This window comes from Sander vitreus, chromosome 15 (assembly GCF_031162955.1).
Source record: "Sander vitreus isolate 19-12246 chromosome 15, sanVit1, whole genome shotgun sequence".
Classification (NCBI taxonomy): domain Eukaryota; kingdom Metazoa; phylum Chordata; class Actinopteri; order Perciformes; family Percidae; genus Sander; species Sander vitreus.
This window is the reverse complement of record NC_135869.1, coordinates 24,915,057-24,935,891: the sequence shown is the minus strand read 5'-3', so window position 1 is coordinate 24,935,891 and position 20,835 is coordinate 24,915,057. Positions and strand designations below refer to the sequence as shown.

The 20,835-nt window shown below is 41.9% G+C and overlaps 1 protein-coding gene across 2 annotated transcripts; it reads right to left on the bottom strand.

Annotated features, from left to right (window-relative positions):
- Positions 1 to 327: 327 nt before the first annotated feature.
- On the bottom strand, positions 328 to 17,994 carry smurf1 (SMAD specific E3 ubiquitin protein ligase 1). 2 transcript variants are annotated; one of them, XM_078269178.1, is made up of 18 exons: positions 17,716 to 17,994; positions 9,981 to 10,019; positions 9,442 to 9,550; positions 9,123 to 9,256; positions 8,927 to 8,992; positions 8,709 to 8,784; positions 8,215 to 8,426; positions 8,030 to 8,114; positions 7,288 to 7,434; positions 6,661 to 6,883; positions 6,250 to 6,353; positions 4,829 to 4,943; positions 4,531 to 4,709; positions 4,261 to 4,398; positions 3,957 to 4,077; positions 3,590 to 3,791; positions 2,050 to 2,134; positions 328 to 1,948 (listed from the first exon to the last, which is right to left on the bottom strand). In XM_078269178.1, the coding sequence occupies exons 1-18, from the start codon at positions 17,768 to 17,770 to the stop codon at positions 1,849 to 1,851; spliced, it is 2,190 nt and encodes a 729-aa protein (XP_078125304.1). In that variant the 5' UTR covers positions 17,771 to 17,994; the 3' UTR covers positions 328 to 1,848. The 2 variants fall into 2 exon arrangements, with proteins under 2 accessions (XP_078125304.1, XP_078125305.1); XM_078269179.1 differs by having other exon boundaries at positions 2,050 to 2,125.
- Between the last annotated feature and the right edge of the window lie 2,841 nt (positions 17,995 to 20,835).

Genomic DNA, 20,835 nt, shown 5'->3' with positions numbered 1-20,835 from the left:
TATATATATATATATATATATATATATATATATATATATATATATATATATATATATATATAGGGTGGAAATATGGTTCTAAAAGAATATCACCAAAAGCTATACAATTTGTATTTCTAATCTAATTCCATCAAAAAGCATCCAGTTATGTCAAAATTACAACTGCACACTTTGGTACAGATGTTGGCTCTTAGGACTGCAGAAAAGGTTGATAAAACCATATCACATTGACTAAATAATACATTAGGTACATTTATTTTCAGATATCTCTTGACTGATCTGGATAGTCTTATAAACAGAGAGAGAATAATGACACAACACAAGGAATGTATTTTCAATTTAATTTCTTTTAATATAATCTTATTTACAATGTATTTTTTCATAAATGTTTAGTACATAGTAAGTTACAATACTCTTGCATCCATTACACAGTGAACTCAGAACCTAAAAAAATGCAGATTGAAATGATACTGCTTAACAGTCTTCAACAATCTACAACAAATCCCAACGTTTTCCACATTAGTCGCTCAACATTTAGGTTTTTGATTTAAATTCACTTCGTTGGAGTAATGACTGCAAAGAGACTTTGTTCATTCATGGTGGTCTTGAGGAGGACTACTTTTCTAACATCTAGGCTATGGAGAAAAAGATGGGCAGAAAAACATCAGGGCCACAAAGGAAAGAAAAGAAAAAAAGATGGTGAAATGGATGATGAAACATGTAAGAACGTTTTGAGATTTTATTATACATGTCACATACAACCAAATAATTCCTGAAGCTGACTCCTTCTTTCCATCCTCGTGGCTCATTTAGTTAAATATCTAGTTCAAGCCCTCGGACCTCTCCATGATGTCAGTAGAGTTAGATTTCAAAATTAGGGCTGGGAGGATCAATCCCTTTCACGTCAAATAAAAAGGTAACATGGTATTTCAAACACTAACAGTTTTTCCATACACTGACAAGAGCATTTCTCCGCAATAATATGAATGTTAAAAAAAACAAAAACAAAAAATGTAACAAAATTCAATAAAACCCACTTTGTGGATTACTTGAATTGCAAGTGAATTGACCCTTCAACTCTGGTAGAGGGGGTGATGAAGAGATTAGTGTGGGCTCTCTGTAGAGCATATAGCAGCTTGGTCAGTAATCACTTAGTAATAAATAATAAAATATCAGAGTGGATCAGAGTGGTCGCAGATACAAATGGAAGAGACAAAATGTTAGCAAACAGAGGAGCAGGCTCATTTGATCATTTTTACAGCGTAACCAGGTGCCATGTCTGACACACACACACACACACACGCACTCACACTCACTCACTCACGTACATGCACACGTTCTGATACACGACAGTGGTTAAACATGAAGCATGAATACTAGTCAATCAATCAGCTTGTCAGACAGAAAGACAATCTCTGCCTTGTTCTTCATGTCCGATTTCCAAAAGGTCTCTGTTCGCAGGCTCGCATGTGATTGGCCGATTCTGTCCGTTGACTCGAGTGTCTTGGGAGTCAAATTCGCTGTGGCGGTAGACATTCTGATGAATGACATCATAGCTTTTTAAAACTTAAGGATATAAATGCTTCTTCAAAACATTTGAAAATTTTTAAAATACTTTTTTTTTTTTTTTTTATATTTTCCTCTCCCGCTGTGGTTCCTCCTTTAACCCCCCAACAGTTCGGTGGCGAAGAGGTGGCAAGAGACCGTGTGTTCTTGTGATGCTTGGCCGCTCCGTATACTCCGCGTATACTTGATATTCTGTTGATGTGTGTGTATATATGTCAAATGTCAAATAGTCTGTGTGCAAGTGCAAGCGCAAGTGGGACTGTTGTTTTGCTTGTGGATTCCTCACTCCACGGCGAAGCCGCAGGTCTCCTCCACAGCCGTCAGCAGTTTCTCATAGAGTTTCTCGTAAGACTCGTAGGGAGGGATGTCTATCCGGTTAAAACTAGAGACAGAAAAAGGATAATTAGCGACATCGAACCTGACTCTTGCTGCGAAAACATAAAAAAGAGAAAACTGCATCTTTCGCCTTTTGTGTGTCCTTACCACGTGTGAGCCTTGGGCAGGTTGTCTGTGTTGGCATCTATCAAATGGATGGTGAAGAGCCTTGGTCCTGCAGAACCTGTAGAACCTTACACACATACATTCTAGTTATCACTGCTCTACTCTGGTACACAGAACACTAAACACTCTTTAAGTAATAAAAGCTCACATCAAATCTCAAACTTGACCAAATAAATGCGTTGATACTGTCATTGGCGTGCTAATGTAATAAGTAAGTAACTACAAAAAACAACTTCTAAAAGTGTGCAGACATGCACTTGTACTTTAGTGTTTTAATCATGCTGGGCATCAGAAGTGGCTACCCAGTTCCTGACTCAAACTTCCTGTTACAACATATCTCGTGATGCAAGTTATATTTTCTTAATTTAGAGCCAGTCTTGTTTAGACTGAAATGGTTTTGTTAACTATAATTCAGGTCCTTTGTGGGTAAAGTGAGCAATCTGCAGCTGCGTGTCGAACAATATAAAACGTTGAATAAAGACTCATTTTCGACACATACTGAATCTGGATTAGGGGTAAAACCGTTAACTGGGACATCCCTACAAGCAAGCAGTGTATAATTTAATCTACAGCTGTGCCGATTAGTTGATGAATCGTTTAGGTCGATCGACAACAGAATTAATCGGAAACTATTTGGATAATCGATAAATAAAAGTTTCAGCGAAAAGGCCAAACATTTGCTGTTTCTAGTTTCTCAAATGGGAAAATGTGATGTTTTAGTTTTTCATACTTGATAGTAAACCAAATATCTTTGCGTTTTGGACTGTCGGACAAAACAAGACTCTTTAGGATTTCCGCTTTTCACAATGTTCTGACATTTTATAGACAAAACAATTCACTGATTAATTGAAAAAAAAAAAAAAAAAAATCTTTAGCTGCAGCCCTGAATGAAGTCTGTAAGTATCTAGCACATCTCCATGTTCTATATATTCTTGTTAGGATGTGTATACACGAGTTCAATGTCCTCAAAACTGTACAATAATCAGGCTCTAACATACACTACCGGTCAAAAGTTTGGAATTTCCATTCCACTCCATTATAGACAGAATACCAGCTGAGATCAGCTGTTTTTTTAACCAGGGCAGCAGTTTTCAGATTACATTATGTGCTTACATAATTACAAAAGGGTTCTCCAATGTTTTCTCCGTTAGCCTTTTAAAATGATATCAGATTAGTAAACAGAATGAGCCTTTGGAACATTGGATGAATGGTTGCTGATAATGGGCAATGTAGATGTTGCATTAAAGATCAGCCACCCACTCAGATCAGCTGGTTTTCTGTCTATAATGGAGTGGAATGGAAATTTCTAAGTGACCCCAAACTTTGGACCGCTAGTGTAGTATGTAAGTAGGATTGTTTCCTGGAATTTTCCTGAAGGCCTTTGCTGTAATTGTCTTTAGCTATAAACTGCGAGTATGTGTGAGACATATAGATAAATTGAATAAGCACACCAAATGTTAGCATCAAATGAACATAGTGATTGATGCAAGTACAGTATGTGTGTGTGTGGTTTCTGACCCACCCTGCAGCGCTTTGAACCCTTGTAAGGGGACCCTGGTGGAGCCTGTGACAAACTGCAGGAGGCGCCCTCGCCTCTCCTCACTGAAGGCCTCCACTGCCTGCCAGAACCACCGCACCACGTTGCTTTCACTCGTGCAGTGCTTCAGGCGGGTGTTAGTCTTCCAGTCTGCAAGATCTATTTTCCCCAGTCCACCGATGATCAACTGGGGGAGAAGGAGAGGTTTGAGGAAGCGGGGCAGGGGTTGAGGGTGAGGGTGAGAGCAGTAGATGAGGAAGAAGCAGAGGTGTCATGGCTAAAATAATGAATTCAAACTTTTAACCTTAAAACAACCTAATATGGCAAGTGATGAGCTGGACAGCACATGTACCTCGAGTTCTTTATGGTCGAAAGGTTTGAGGAGGTGCTGGGGGATGAGCTCACTGAATCCCTTCTGTAGAGCCAGAAACTGGGCTTCAATTCCACGCATAAACCTCCAGTTTACATAAAGTCTGAAAAATACAAACACACATAGTGCAGGCCAAATAAGTACACCGTTATAAACTGTCAAAAGGCATTGTGCACAGTAGCCCTTTCTGCCGACAAGACAGTATATTGTTTACGCCCTGTATCAAGGGCATAGTTTGAATAACACCCACATAAAAGATGGAACATGACTGTCTCACTGTTCTTACCTGACATATTCTTTTTTGTTCTCCTCAGTGACAGGCATATTGCGGCCATTGGGTTTGAGTTCATGTTGCAAGAACTTCCCAAAGGCATTGTGCTCCACGCAGAAAGTGTGGTCGAGGACTGAAGTGATGTCATTCTCTCTGCACACAGAGTATTTAAATAAAGTAAGCATGGGAAATCTGTCCATATCCATGAACGATATCATATTTCATGATGAAAAGCTTTCTGCTGTCAGATTGACTTGATTTTGTGTGCAGGTGCATTTTGCTCACAATATCCAGACGAGGCTCTTGTGCAACTCTGGGTCAGTCGTCTCCAGGTCGTTGAGCTGGATGGGTTTGCCTAGCAGCTGTTTGTAGAAGGGCAGCGTGAAGCTCCCGTTGATGTAGTGACCGTGAAAAACTGCCAGGCCCATCACACGGCCCACAAAGTGGAAATATGACAGGTGGTCCTGAAAGAAAGTAACACAGACAGAGAGACAGACAGACAGAGACAGACACATAGGGTCAGAGAAAATCCACTTATTCAGTTCGACCCAAAAGCAATTTGTGTGTCTTTGTGTGCACTCACAGGGTTGATGGAAGAGTCGGGGTTGATCTGTAGTGTGTAGATATTGTCTGTGGAGTACTGGAACAGGCCGTAATAGGGGTTCAACATTTCATGACACAGCAGGTACAGCCACTCCCTACAGACAACCACGGCATTGTTATCAAATGTCCAAATCTCACAGAGAAGCTTGGTAACACATTCATTAATCATCAAACAGTGAGACAGCTGGGAAAAAAAAAAAATCTTAAAAAAAATATATATAATGTAGTCTGTGTGTCCACTGAAGTTTTACATGTAGCCCTTTACCATGTTAAGTTGTTTACGTCCAATCTTTTCTCGCCCCTGTGGGGGCTCTGCAGCAGCAGTTAACCAACCACGGCCAGGTTAGGGTTCACTAATGCCGCTTTTCCACTGCATGGTTGTGCTCGATTCACTCTTTTTTCGGTTTTCCATTAGCAAAAGTTGTGAATAGTATCACCTACAGTACCTGCTACTTTTTTTGGTAACACCTCGGTCGAGGTTCCCAAGCGAGCCGAGCCTTAGACGGTGGAGTTAAAACACTGCAGACCGCTCAGAGAGAATCGTCACTAGAGCGACACTGGACATCCTACACAAAACCTGCCATTTTTACACAGCCGAGCTAAAGTCATCCGCAATTTTTGTATTCACTTGACCGGATTGTTAAAAAAATGGCAGCCCGCAAAACTAGGTGGTACACTACGTACACTACGCTGTAAAATGGACCAAGTAGAGACATGGTTGCAGATGAAAGCATTCAGCAAGTGTCGCATTCATGATGTCACATCAGTTTTATGCGGCGCTAGTGGTGATCAGCTGAGAATCCCGCCTACACTGTAGGGGCAATATCCGCAGCGGAAAACGAAAAGAGAAAAGCACTGGTACCAAATAGGTGAGCCGGGTCGAGCAGAGCCGTGCCATGCAGTGGAAACACGGCATAAATAGACATTAAGGAAATAAAATGTTCAAATTGAGAAAACCAAAGACAATGGCAGACGGGAAGAAATAGGCTGTGGGAATTTGTCCACAACACTCCCTAAATTCTTTTCTCAACACTTTTAGCCACACTGCATATTTCTTAAGAAGCAGTAAATTAAGTGGGAAGTTCACATATAGGGAAATATATTTCAATAATAATAAAAAAAAAAAAAACACTTAATAATGCTGACATGTGCAGGTATTTAACTTTTTTTCTTTTGCATTACGTTATTTTCATTTACTGTTTTCAACGTTTTCATCATTCTGATCTGTGAATGTAAACATATGCCACTTGAACTCAACTTTAACAACTTTAGCTGGGAAATAAAAGACGGACTCATGGGAAGTGACTTATGAAAAAGCTAACTGAAACGCTTAGACAAGTCTTCGGACAAAAATGGATAGCCGCCTACAACAAGTGCTCAGAGATGAAAACAGCAAATTACCTGGCCACCCCGCCATAGTCCAGGCCCTCCTCTCCCCTAAACTTCACCATCAGACGCTTCTTCAGGTCCTTGGGCCTCATCTTCATTATCTGCCGATATGACTCCTACACACACACACACACACACACACACACACAAAACAATTAGTGAGCCACAACACAGCCATTTAGATCAGTGATGTTCTGTTCAAACAGTTTATTAATATGCATAATCAGTGCTGCTTTTGTGCTCTTCTCATGAGAAGAATACTGAAAGAATAGGTTGTTGTGACTGGTGTATGAGTCAGGAGCAGTGTGTGGATGTGTGTAAACTCTCTCAGGAGCTACCCACACTGCTTTTATTGCTCGACATTTGTACAAGCATCACCGTCTGCTTGCGTGCCGTTCATGGGAGAGAAATGTCTGTACCCACCTCAAAGATCTCCTCTCGGGACACCTCTATGCGACAGTGTCCTGCTTGAGGCTGCTGCAAGGACAGCTCGTGGCGGAGCAGCTTCAATTTATGGACCAAGTCTCTCTCGTAGCGCGCGGCCACATCTCCATCTCCTCCGCCGCCCACTCCTCCACCTCCCCCTTCCTCACCCCCCACATCCATCGGGGGGGCTTGTGAGGATTCCTTCGCTTGGGATTGCTGGCTGAAGGTGGGAAGAAGCAGAGGAGGAACAGGAGGACAGGGAAGAGACAACATGACAGACGGTAGGAGGAAGAGTTGACAGAAAGACAGCAAAAAAAAAAAAAAAAAAAGAGCAGACTAGATTACATGCTGTGCATTCGCCCAGAGCAGCTAAATCTACCATAAGCTCACATTTCTGTAAATCACACGATTCAGCGTTGTTAACAGAGCTGACGACTGTTAGTAGGTCATGTTTACAACCAGTCTGAGTTCAGTATTACAGATGGGAGAGATTAGATTAACGACAGCTCAGTTTTAAAACCACTGATTTGGTATGTTCCATCGATGTCTGCCACCCAGGTGTGGATTGATTTTACCATTAGGGATATAAGAGAGTTTTTCAAGTGTGTGTGTGCATGTGTGTACCTGATAATGGTGTGTAGGCGTGGGTCTGTGAACTGTGTTGTTCGGTTGTTGTGGTCCACAAAGTAGATCCGGCCCGACACGGTGCTTCGGACCTCCCAGCCCACTGGCAGCGGTCCAAGCTCCTCACAGCTCACACTGGCCAGGTCCCTGCACCAGTAACAAGTAACCAGACTGAGACTTCAGCCGGCAGCGGAAACCAATTCAACTTGGTGAGACTACAGCTTACAACCAGACCTCCGCCTCTAACAATTCTAAACCTACATACTGTACGTTCTTAACCCCTCAGACTGGTCTAAACCCAGGCGCCAGGGGCCGAGGGAAATAACCAGAGATTTTCTCCTAATCGGTTGGTGTAATTAGTGCAGAACAAAATAAGAAAAACATGGACTTTTCTAGTCAATAGACGCCAGACGTAGGGTGTACCAGGGAACAGCATGTAGTGTTTTACTAACAATATGTTTTCCCCCCATAAATTTCTAAATACATCTGTCAATTTAAATTTGAAATTACTAGTCATAAAAATAGAGTAATCCTTTAAATTACACAGCATTGCAAAGATGCTGTATATTTGCTGTACAATCCGCAAATACCCATGTCTGGTCATTTCTTTCTGTGACATTCTTCTCTGTCTTCTTCCTCTGCTGCTGCAATGGCCTAGATTGTCAGTGGGGTTCCTTCAAGGTTCATGTCATTTCAGGTTATGCTTGGACTAGACACGAGCGAAGTGGGGCTGTAATCGTACCGTGGTATCCGAGGGTCGTGCCAGGTGCTGACGCCCGTCTGTGTGTGAAGGAAGTACACCTGGCCCTGCACTGTTGTTCGTTGCTCTGTTTGAAAAAGAAGATAAAAGCAGAAATAGGTCACATAAGACAACAACACGAGAGATTTATAGATCACTTGAATATCTGGAGTAATGTTGAGACTGACCGTATCCCTCCGGCAGATCAGGCGGTTGGTGCCCATGCGGTCTGTTCTGAGGGGTGTGGCCATGGCCTCTGGAGTCCTGCCCTCGGATTCTCTGCGTCTGAAGACGGCCCTCCTGACTGGGTGAGTCAAGCCGACAGTTCCCGCCCCCCGCCGCACCAGTGGGGTCGGAGTAGGGTAGCGGCTCTTCGCTGAAACATCCCTCGAACACAGGCCTACACACACACACACACACACGCACACACGCACACACGCACACACGCACACACGCACACACAAGTTAATTTTCTAACTTTCACTGAAGCACATGATAAGTCAAGTGCTTGTATTTTTAACTCAGAGCAACAGGGATTGAGAGAGAATCATGCAAACTATGACTAAAGTGATCTTGCAACACAACAAGCACCCAAAATAGGTCTCAGTAAAACAACAAGTAATCGCTTCTCCATGTGTTATTAAATGGTGCTGGCAGCGTAAACAGCTGTTGACACACTCACCCATCATTTTCCAACAGGCCTCTGCAGTCCACCACAGGGCCTCCGCTGCCGATACGGTCTCGCGTCTGTAAGCTCACTGGAAACAAGCAGGTGGTAAAAAGTCAAAAGAGATGACAGTGTGACAGAGCGGGAGGGAAGAATATGCAAATAGTTAAAAACAAGGGGAGAGAGGTGATGCAGGTCATTTGTACAGACAATGTATCGGTGTCCAGGCTTACCTACTATCTGCCCCCGCACTGCGTCACTGTCCGAGGGGTTCAGCTTACATAGATCTAGACGCTGGTCTGGAAGAGGAGGACAAAGTAAATGTAAATCAAAAGCTTTTATTGTTTAATTCAAAGCCGCGATTTGCATTTATGGGTATTTAAAATCAGCTCGACAAAAAAATAAAATAAAATTAAAAAAAAGACTTACATCCTGTGTCTTTTAGCCTGCTGATGGCGTTGGACAGCAGTCGTATGCAGCCCAGGAAGCCCGCCCCCTGTCTTTTATGGATCTTCTTGTGGTTCCATATACTGATGGTGATGGAGTCTGTCTTTCCAATGTAGCTGAAAAACAGAAGATTCTCACATGTTTACTCCATGTTCTTCAAAACTCAATCAGTGTGAGCAGTCTGAATGTCATTTTTTTCCCCCCACTAAACCATAAGATGAATATAAGAAACTTAAAAAAAAAAAAAAAAAGGTACAATAGTACAACAACATTTGTTGCGAGTGTGGTTTAGGAGACTCACAGGTCGTAGTGCTGATTCCATTTGGGGTCCAGTGTGCTCTTGACTGTGTCTGTGGAGTGGCATTGACCTGATCCGTCCACCACAACCTTGGCAAATGGATCTGGCAGGCCTGCACGCACACAGCTCAAATTAATTGTTTGCATCCACCACATTGAATCAAAAAGAAGATAATATCCAAGTATTAGAAATATCTAAATTGGCCTAAGTACTGCAGATAACATATCTCCAGAACAAAGCTTTCTACTACTGCAGACATTTATCTGATGAGCAGGCCTCTAACCCAATAACAGCATATTCTGTTTGGTAGCTGGTATTGCATAATGTAATCACAGCATGGTGAAACTGGTGAAAATGAGTATAAGGACCAGGTGGAATTCAATATGACACAGAACAACAATGCCACCAATGCCAATATGTTTACAGTGTTGGTTTTGATGGCATGCACAGAGCCACATTGAAACACATCATCTCATCATATATACCAGTCGTCATAACTCAAGATACATGCACATGAAAATGAGCACAATATAGATACTTACGAAAGAAGTCTTTCTTTGCGAGGTTCTTGGCACATAATACTGCAAAAGATAAAATCATTATGAACAAAATGCCAACACACACAAATATGTAAATGAGCTCTCGGTGTGTAGGCTGGTATAAATGTAAGCTGGTGCACATAAAAACCGTGTGGAGGAAGAATGCTGGTTGGTATAATATATGAATGCCAGAGGATGGTAATGAGCAGGAAAAGTTATGGGACGCGCAGACAAGAGTGAGCAGTAAAGTATAGGCTAGTGTCAGGATCACTGCACACACGCAAACTGCTGTGGCAGGACGCCTTTTCTGCCACATCATCTTTGAGGATCCAGAAAGCAAAGCTCATATTGACCCAGCCTTTGAGAGTTTGTAAGTGTGTGTTAAGTATTTAGTTCATTGTGTGTGTGTGTGTGTGTGTGTGTGTGTGTGTGTGTGCAAATCCTTGTTATTTGTTTGCCAGACGACCTGTATGGTGCGAGAGCTGGCATATGTCATTCTAGGTCAGCTCAGTGAGCACTGCCGTAAACCTAAAAAAAAAAAAAAACACAGCTGAACCAAAATAAACCAATTCTTAGAAACGCAATCATGTCCAGTCAGTCACAAATACAGGCCTTGGTTACAGGGCAGTGTGGGCACTGGACAATAACAAGCTGCGTGTTTGTATTCAAGGCTGGTGTAATGCACTGAAAAAGTGACTGCAACGTAAGTTGTAATTGACATGAAAACCATAATAATATTTACAGTGCATGTCTAAAAATATCAGCTTTTAAACCTACTGTTGGGAACCTTATGTGTCAAATATGTCAGAGGACATCAACGTGTACATTTAGCTCTCTAAGTTAGCTCTATGTGTAGGTAAGAAACATATTTCTGCAGGATGTTGTGATTTCTTGGTCAGCATCTTAAACCTCTATGTCACCAGGTCACACAAGACCAACTGAAACCACTTTGCCTAAAGTAGACGGTGTGTGCTTAACACAATAGGTTTTCAAGGCATCTTTTTGTCTTACAAGACATCGGAGGCTGGAAATCACTGAAATTACAAAATATTAATCGATGCAATCTTCAGCTTTGGCGTTTAGGTGTAGAGCAATGGTACAGTCGAGCCACTAGCTGTTGTTGCCAAAGGAGAAGAAGCCAGACTTTGTGTGGCTGCAACACATTATGAACTATATATAAAAATGTATTCCATAAACAGTCACAGCATGGTTGTTGAATGTCAGTGTCAGTATGGGGAGTCTACAAACAAACTCTTTGCTGATTCCATGTTCCAATTGTTTAGTGTCAATGCTTAATACAGCAGAACCGCTTTCTAGAGCAGCAAAGAAAAACCCTCATCATAACGTCTCTTCATCTTTGTTGAGCTTGGATGCAAGGTACTCTGGAGCATCACTAACAGGTGTATTGTACATATACGTACAGGTGTTAAATTACTATTTGGATTCCTCCCTTACATCAGGTCAAATTGACTAACTAGGTAGTCACTAGGTAATTAAGATAAATTGCTTTGTTTGGTAACCAGAAACGAGTGGGAGAATGCGACAGCCAAAAAAACCTTTGGCCCCATTTCTCCGCTATTCTCGTTGAAGATAAAACAAAGAGGAGCCCATTTGACCAATGAGGTGGAATGTGTATCATTCCAATCATATCTTATGATCTTTATACAGTTGAGGCTGTTTTATGGTTCTGTGGAGGCTCCACGCAGAGCTTTCGCCGTAGCCTACGTAAGTGGCCTGATGTTTATACTTGTGCGCTGGTGTGTGTGTGTGTGTGTGTGTGTCGAGCCGGCGTGTGTGTGTGTGTGGTAGAGCGAGGTAGAGAGAGACAGTGACGGCGATTAGCTTTGGAGAGAGTGCCGACTCTAGAGTCATAGTGAGAGAAACAAAGTGTCTCCTCTGTGCTTTCTGACCACGGTGGGAAATCTGTAGCAGGAAAAGTTAACCCTCTCCTTGATTTCACGTTGTTTATGGAGGAGGAGAACCAGGAAATGAGCCGACGGCCGAGCGAAGTGCTTCGCGTAGTTACATTTTTCGAGAGGTGCGCGTCAGGTTACGGCGTAGGGTCCGGCGTAGGTTTGTGTCTTCACGTACCTACGTGCTGAGCCACGGTGCAGATTTTACGCAGAAGTATAAAGCAGCCTTTAGACGGGGCAGAGGCTGGCTTAGAGGGGGAGGAGTGACATCCCCTACATTGGTTTGAATGTCTGAAAGCTCAGTTTCCTCCTGTGCATATCTACCGGAGCTTTAAATTGGGTTTATGCATGCCATTTTTTAAGCCAAAACATTTGCAGATTCCAGTGTTTCCTATGCGAGGGTTAGCGGCTTCTTTTTGTGTTAATTCATTCTAAGTTAAATATATTGAAATTGTATTTTGTATTACTTGTTGTTCAAATACAGCAAACTATTTGAATGTCACCTCAGACTCTGGAAAATTGTAATTCATTTATATTTTTGATGAAATGATAACCAGATTTATCAAGAATGTAATATGCTGATTAATCAATCATGAAAATAATTGTTTATTGCAACCCTCGATACAATCTATATTAATTGAACAATGGTGAGCTTGTATTGGCAACATTTAAGGCATGAAGATCGGTGGTATTGTCTTGGCTCAGAGACACAAAGGCATCTCATGATCTATTCAGACCGGACCCAACTGATTTGCTACAGCACGCAAACCGTTATCATAGCTTTGAGGTCCAATTAAAATCGGGCACGATCGGGTTGGGCCCAGACAGCCATCTAGGAAGTTAGTCAGCCAGACAGTGGTTTAGGATGTGGTGACTGTGTGGTGGTGTAGATGTGTCTGGCACACAGGCTTTATTTCCTGTGATTAACCCGTGGAGAATGGCTGCAGGATATCCTTCCCTCTTCCTCATCGACCCCTTCCATTCCTCCCGCTCCTGACTCACACACACACATTCCACACGGAGACCTCATCTCTTCTTCACAGACAGACACAATGAAAGAAACACAGCTGAAGTGGGACAGAATCACATCTCCAATTTGCCCTTGCTTCCTTTCAGACGAGCAGTAAAGGAAGACTTTCTCTGTATCCGTCACTGCTTTTTGCGGGGAACAAGGAGAAGGGACATTCTCATTTCTCTCCCCCCCGGCTCTTGACCCCCCCAGCTCTTCTGTGGCACCAAATGTGCGACAGGCCCTTTTCTCAGCGTTTTAGAAAATTCCTCATTCTGCCAAGGTCACGGCTAGTAAAGACACCCACAGCTACAGCTCAGCTGGCTCTCAACTGCCCCACTGCCGCTTTCTTTTTTGGCATTCATGCCCTTTCTTATTTTAAAAATCAGAGAATTCTATTCAGCCAATCTTGAAGGAAGAAGCAGACACAGTTAAAGGGAGAGGATGAAAAAGAGGAGCAACCTCTGTACCACGCTAGAAACTCCTCTAGCCACAACAAGTTTTACAGTAGCACAATCAACAACCTCTGAAGAATACTTCTGCAATTCAGCTTTACTCGTGCACGTTGAGCACAAAGAGCACTTGCTATTATTCAGGTGATGACAGGAACTATAAAACTGGAGATGCTTGGAAACTCATCAAAGCTTCTTAAATCAAAGATAATGGTTGAGTTCTTCGGAACAGATGCCAAGGTGGAGATTGTTGAAATCAATACTTGTGATCCCGGACTGGGCCAAAAAAGTATGAATACTAGATCCTTCTGAATAGACCGTACTGTTTCAGAGTGCACTCACGGCTTCACAAGTAGAATAAATGACAGTAGAGTAGAATGAAGTAGACTGACCCACATGATATTACAACAATGTCACTTCCTGTGTAACCTTCTCCTCAAAGCAAAACAAACGCAGCGGCAGACGGGCACATGAGCAAATATCTCACCTACTTAGTAACATGCCTTGCACCAGCATCTAAACACACACACACACAGGATGACGAACGGCTCTCTTGTGTTCACTGCCACACAAATACAAACAGTAACTCACTCGCAAGTTGTTTAATAACCAATATGTTTTATTAAAACAACTGCATCTCTCTCTCTCTCTCTCGTGTCACATTCTCAGTCTCTCCATTCTCAATTTCTACATTTACTTCTGTGTGCTTTTGTAGGTGTATATGTGCGATTCTGCACAAGCTGCCGGCTCATTAAGTGAGAGGATTACAAGTGCTTATGCTGCTTCCTAAGTAAGCATGATTCCCACCTTTCCTCTCGCTCCCTTTCTTACACTTGAGCAGCTTTATGTGTCCTTTCCTTTTGTTATGGCTCTTTTTTCTTTTTATTTAGTTATTTCTTATTCTCCCACTTACCTGTCCTCTTTCCTTCCCTCTCTTAGTAAGTAGGGTTCAAAATTAGCACCATCTACTAGCCAAATATTGGTAAAATATGTAAGTGGCTGGTAGATTTGCTTCACTCACCAGCCAAAAAAACAATGGTTATCTATTTTTTTTTTTTTAAGATTATTTTTTGGGGCTTTTCGGCCTTTAATTTTTGGACAGGACAGCTATATGAGAAAGGGGAGAGATAGAGGGGGAAGACATGCAGGAAATCGTCCCAGGTCGGATTTGAACCCTGGACCTCTGCGTCGAGGCATAAACCTCTCAGTATATGTGCGCCTGCTCTACCCACTGTCCCAACCCGGCCACAGTGGCTGGTAAAATGTAAACAATAAACAGCCATTTGGCTGGTGGAAGAAAAAGTTAATTTTGAACCCTGCTTGTAAGTATCCCAAGTCTGTCCTGACACTGCCCTATGTTGGCACTTCGCAAATCGGTGTTCAATCCAACTACCTGGCAACAAAACCTAAGCAGCACGTGTTGCTTCCCTGAGCTCATTAACATTATCCTGCTGAATCACTTGATTCTTTCATTCATTTGACAGCTTTTTTTTTTTCTCCTCACAATAAAGCTTATTCATTCCCAAACAAAAACACCCTTTTGCTACTATTTGACCTATTCATTTCCTGTATTTTGCGTTGTCCTGACCTTTCCTGCATTTTAAAACCTTGCCAGCAGCAGGGGAACAAAGATTCTTAAAAGAAGAAGACGCACAACCTGATTTGGGGCGGGTGTTATTTGAAATCTTTGATGTTGAGCAAGTACCAGGTCGTGCTTATACCAAACGACTAATTAAACTAATTAACAAACAAGTAAAAAGTAATAAAATGAGTAACACTTTATCAAATAATAAAGAAACAATATCTGGATCAAGCATTTGGCTCTCACTTCCCGTACTTGACAGTGTTTGATACTCTGTGCTACAGACACTCCAAAAGTATTTAGGTTCAATACACCTCCACCAGACAGGAAGAGGCTTTTTCAGCAGCTGTTTCTCTATAAAGTCAAATACTGTCCATTCACATCTCACTAGATCCCGAAACCTAAATATAATGTGACACTTTCCTTATACCTAGAGCACTTTTCCTTCAGATAACTTAAGCTTACCCACAAAATCACCTCTTGGCTAGCTTGAACATGTCCATATAAACCCAACGCAGTCTCTGAAATCTGAACCAGTGTCAAACTTGCCTGGTCTTTGTCTGTGTCCCTGCAACAGACGGGCCTTTCTGATGTAGGCCAAACAACCCCTCTCCCTGACAGACTAAACACGGTGCTGGCCAGCCAGGCAGGCTTGCACTCCCATTGGCTCATCGCACATTCTTCACCCAATTAGAATTCCACTCATACCTGTGGGGGCGGGGCACAGTCGGGGGCAATAACCCCCATTTGCATCTAAGCTGAAATAATGAGGGACTGGTTTACACACACACACACACACACACACACACACACACACACACACACACACAGTCTAAAACATCCATACACACTTTCACTACTTTCTTTCATCTTGACTCGCCTGAAACATAACCTTTCGCTAGAAGAATGACTTATTACGTGTTATTTTACCAGATTACTTATTACATTAGTTAGTTAGTACTGGACCTATTATTATACTGATGGATGGTATTATTACGGTACTTCATCAACTAGGGCTGCAGCTAAGGATTATTTTTTTATTGCCAATTAAAAAGTCGAAAATCCGAGTCCAAATCGCAAAGATTTTCAGTTTACTAGAAGAGAGGGCTGGGCGATATGGTAATATATATCTTAAAACAATATCAAAATGTCTATCATATATCTACTAGTGCAATATCCAAATCACAGGGGGCGCAATATTTGTTAGTAAATATGTGTCAAGCCATTCTGAATTAAGTATTGTGGTGCGGCGGAGACCTCCCAGCCTACAAACTGTATTCTACAGACAAAAAAAAAAGATGTTTGTTTGGTACACATCCTCGCAAAAATCATTGTAATTTTTTTTTTATTTCAATAATGATATACAAATGATCATTCCCTCCATGTCATGAATCATTACGCAATCGCAATATCAGTCAAAATAATCTCAAAAGATATTTTCCTCATATCGTGCAGCCCTACCTGGATATTATGTTTTTGTATTATGAGTGCTTGCACTGGACCAGGAAATGTTGCTGTTGAGAGTCTGGATAGCTGTATGTAATACTGGTCAGTACAGATAAACTTCACCTTAACTGAACTGAGCATGATAAGTGAAAAAGTAGGCTTTGTCAGATCTGTGAGTATTATCTTTTGTCAAAAACGATGCCTGCTCTGCTCTTTTAAAATCCAGTTTCAGATAAAGAGGGTCAGAGTAAGACAATAAACAGACAGCATGTGGCACTTCATCAGCATTTAAGAAAGCACTTTTACTCAAAAAACATCCATCCCAAGCATATACTTGATGTGTCCTCCTGTGTGCATACAAACCGCAAGAAGAAATATTTAGTCTGCCGGCAAGCACATTTTGGTGTGCGTTTGAATGTGTGAACTTTGAATCAGAAGGACAAGGCGTCTGCCCAGCGGCACAGAGTGGTCATTTCCATTTGAATAGAGGCCGCTTGGTGCCCAGTGGGGTTACATTAGCTACAGTAAAAACCATTGTTCCAGCTGTGTCCGTGTGTGTGTGTGTAAGAAAGAAAGAAAGAGACTCCTATATACCCCCACAGAGAAGAGCCTGACCCCAAAACGAACAAAATGTTTGAGTTGAATAGAGGATGCCCAAAAGAGCAAACGTGTCAAGCTTCTCTGGGTAAAGATACGTTCAACGAGTCAGACATTTGTCTCGCTACAGCTGACACAGCAGCGAATGCCTGTCAATAACTCATGGATATTTTATGCCAGCATGTCAAATCTACCAAAGATCGATTTTCAGATATGCTGTAGTTCGACATTAGCTCTTATCCAGGGTACAGAGCTCGTCGCATTTAGGTCAAGCGATGTGTTCGGCTGGTCAAACCAAAAATGGGTGTAGCTAGCAAGCGTTAGCGGTCAACGGTAACTACAATGTTACTATAAGCTAACGCTAGCTAGGAAACAAGTGTTAGCGATTGATAAAGTTTCTAAACGTGGTTTTCAGGAGTCGATGTTTCCAACGACCTGTAAGCAGCCAGACTAGATAGCTGCCTCAGCTGTGAAACACACATGATAGTGAACAGCTTCTTGACTGTCCTCTCGGTAATTTGGTTAGCATCTCAGCTAACAAGCTATATGTGCTGCTGTGTTTGCCACACAAAAACCGGATGTTTGGGCAAACAGCAGAGACGAGAGCCTCAGAGACCCTTCGTGATGTCTTGCGAGGTTTGCTAATAGCAACACGTTACAACAGCGGTTTGTAGTTAGAACATTTAGCTCCAGTTAAAACATGCACCGTAAGCGCTTTCTTTCGGTGTCGTTTTTTTACCTGTCAGTCGGATTTTGATGCTGGACCCGTTCCTCCGAGTCCCAGGATTCGACATCACTCCGGGAAAACGATCACACAAACTTCCCGTTGGAGTCTCCCAAAATCACCGTTTCACCACTTAATGGGAACGCGAACAACTTCAGTTTAAAAACATGCGGTTTGTTTTTGTTTTCTTCACGGGTAAAAATGTATTATTTCATCGCAAAGTCCTGCGCTCTTTCGAAATCCAACAACACGGGAGAGCATTTTCGGGCAGGCTCAAGCACGTACTGACGTCATGTCCTTAACGGGTATAACGTTACGGGCTCGCGTCCGGAAAGCGTGGGCGTGCCCGTTTGAGATTCTTACATTGAAGCCTTCAAACCATAAATGTCTTGTTTTATATCAGTGTTTGTGACGTTCAGTTTTGCTTTTATTTCAGCTACTGTATCCTACATTATTGAGAAAAAATAAATAAATTCCATGATTATTCATGTTTATTTGCAGAAGTGAACAAGATCTATTGTGTTTTTATTAATTTACGAACAGGCAATCACACCCGTTTAGTTAAGAAATGCAGTATGATAATCAACAGATACGATGGGAAGTCAACGATTACAATTAAATGCATTGTTTTCTGTGTTCTCCCAGTCTCGATAACTTCTTTAATACCACCAGCCCCTGGATATTTGGTCTCAAAACATAGCCTATTACTAAGAAAGGTCTAAGATGTTTGCATCCTTTTGTTATGGTTATTCTCTTCTTCTCACGTTATGCCCCACAATCAATCAATTTCAAATGTATGGCTTTTATCAATAATCTCACCATTTAAAAGAGCTTGTTTTTCATGTTGCCTACATTACCCTCCCACACCTCTGATTTCCATTTCTCATTTATACTCAGCATTTTTGATTATTTAACTGCTCCATAATAATAAGTCCATAATATCAATTAGCAGTCATCATCAGGACCATTGGGACTGTCTGTATTTGAATTAAATGCGGGTACGAGGTAGATTAGTCCCAACCCAAAAAGAATTTGGTCATAAAACATCCAACAAGCATTTCAACGCAACAAGATATAAGACATCATACATAGTCAATTGTTTAAACTGCATTTATGCACAATTATAATGGATAATGAAGATAAAGTTGTAACCCAAGAATACAGATAGGACATCAAATCAAGTTCAAGTAAATACAAAAGCCTAAAATGATATGATATTCTTGACAAAACGTTTGTGAGGATTGTAAAGTAAGATTGAGGGAGAGCTGGGTGGGCAGGGATAATGGCTGGAGGGATTTGGCTCTTTAGCAGCAGTGGGGTTAGCTGCAAGGCAGCAGTATTAGCTGGTGGAACAATGGACCCTCTCAACAGCCTGTTTACAGGGCACAGTAAATCCACATTAGCAGTGAAACACACTCACTCACTCACACACACACATACACATACTCATACATGCAAGGGGCACAGGTGGAAGTATTGATTTCGAAATCCTTCAGTCTTCCTCTTCATTAAAGCATTTTGAATTGCTCTTCTTCCCACATTTTAAACATTTGATCTACAACCGCACTAGATCTAATTCCCTATTGTATGTATCATGTGTCAACACCCCACAGGTGGCCATAGTATCACCAGCAACAGACACACACACACACGCACGCACACACACACACACACACACACACACACACACATACACAAATTAATTTATCCCTCTGAAACGCTCATGCAGCTGTTAGTATGATTATGTGATTATGTGTGTGTGTGTGTGTGTGCGCACACAACTGCCTACATAGTGTGTGTATGTATTCAATGTGCCAATGGAACCCCTGAGACCAACTGAGTGTGTTCACAACTACTTAAATAATTCCAATCATAGAGACAAACTTAGTTATACATCTGGGACACGCACACAGTTACGCTAATGAGGGTGAAGTCATTCACAGAACAGTTGGGAAATCAAATTGGCCCAATGTGAGTTTGTTCTCGCAAAATGACTTGAATAAGAAATTTAAAGGAAAGAACATAAAGAGAGAGAGAGTGGAAGAGAGGGACATCATATACCTACTGAGAATCTGTGTAATGCCCAGTGAAAACTGATAATAAAAAATACAAACATTTAAAGTACAACAATATCGCTTTAGAAAAACTTTTTAAGAAAGCTGAAAAATATGCACTTCTTGTCTTTTTTAGAGAGTTTTGGACGAGTCAAACCATTAAGTCTCCTGACGTTGATTCTATATGTGTGATTAGCGTCAGTCTGTATCTATTAGAGCCCCTTTTGGGAACAGGAGCGCCAGCTGCCTCAATTCTGAGGAATCTAGTGGAGACTGTGGCGGCATTCTGGATACGATGAAGACTGTGATGCTAAAACGAGTTTTCTTCTCATCATGTGAGTTGCTTGGTCACAACTCTTTCATATTTGGCCTAGAATCCACCCGCTACAATATGTCTCTACCAGGGACTGTTTGAAGATAACATATGACACACATACCCTGCCATAGATACAGTAAGAGACCCACATACCCTGCCATATACAGAAAAGTTGCTTTCATTAAAGGTGCATCATATTTTTTGAGTCAGTGGTTTGAAATTGGGCAGTCTGTAGAGCAACAGATTAAAGAGAACTGTAGATTATTACGAGAAAAATGGTGCCATCTATCTCTGGTTTAATGATTAAATGGTCAATGTTTTTAATTTAAGATGTGTTCATCATCACAATTCTCACTGGGTGGCACAGAGAGAAAGCAATTGAAAATGTAAGAGCAGAGGCACGGTGGGATGAAAATTGAGGTGTGGGAGGGCGCAGAGGTGGAGAAGATGGATCGAGTGATGTGGTGAGGAAAGGAGATGGTTTCAGCCTGAGTGATGGCTTTCCAGGGAAACCCTAAATGGACGGAGGCAGGTTGAAGAATTCCCAGATCCCCCACTGCCACGCAGATCGGAGGAATGAGACCTTGGGGTGATGGCTGGTTTTAGAGTTGTGACCATATCAGGAAGGAGAAGGCCTGATATAAAACAGCATGGCCTCAGCTCACAGACCCATATTCTTCCTGAGCGTACCTCTGCCTCCTGCGTTGGTGAGTATCTTAGTCAAATATTGCATCCTGTTTAACTGAAGGCCAATGTCCTTTCTCT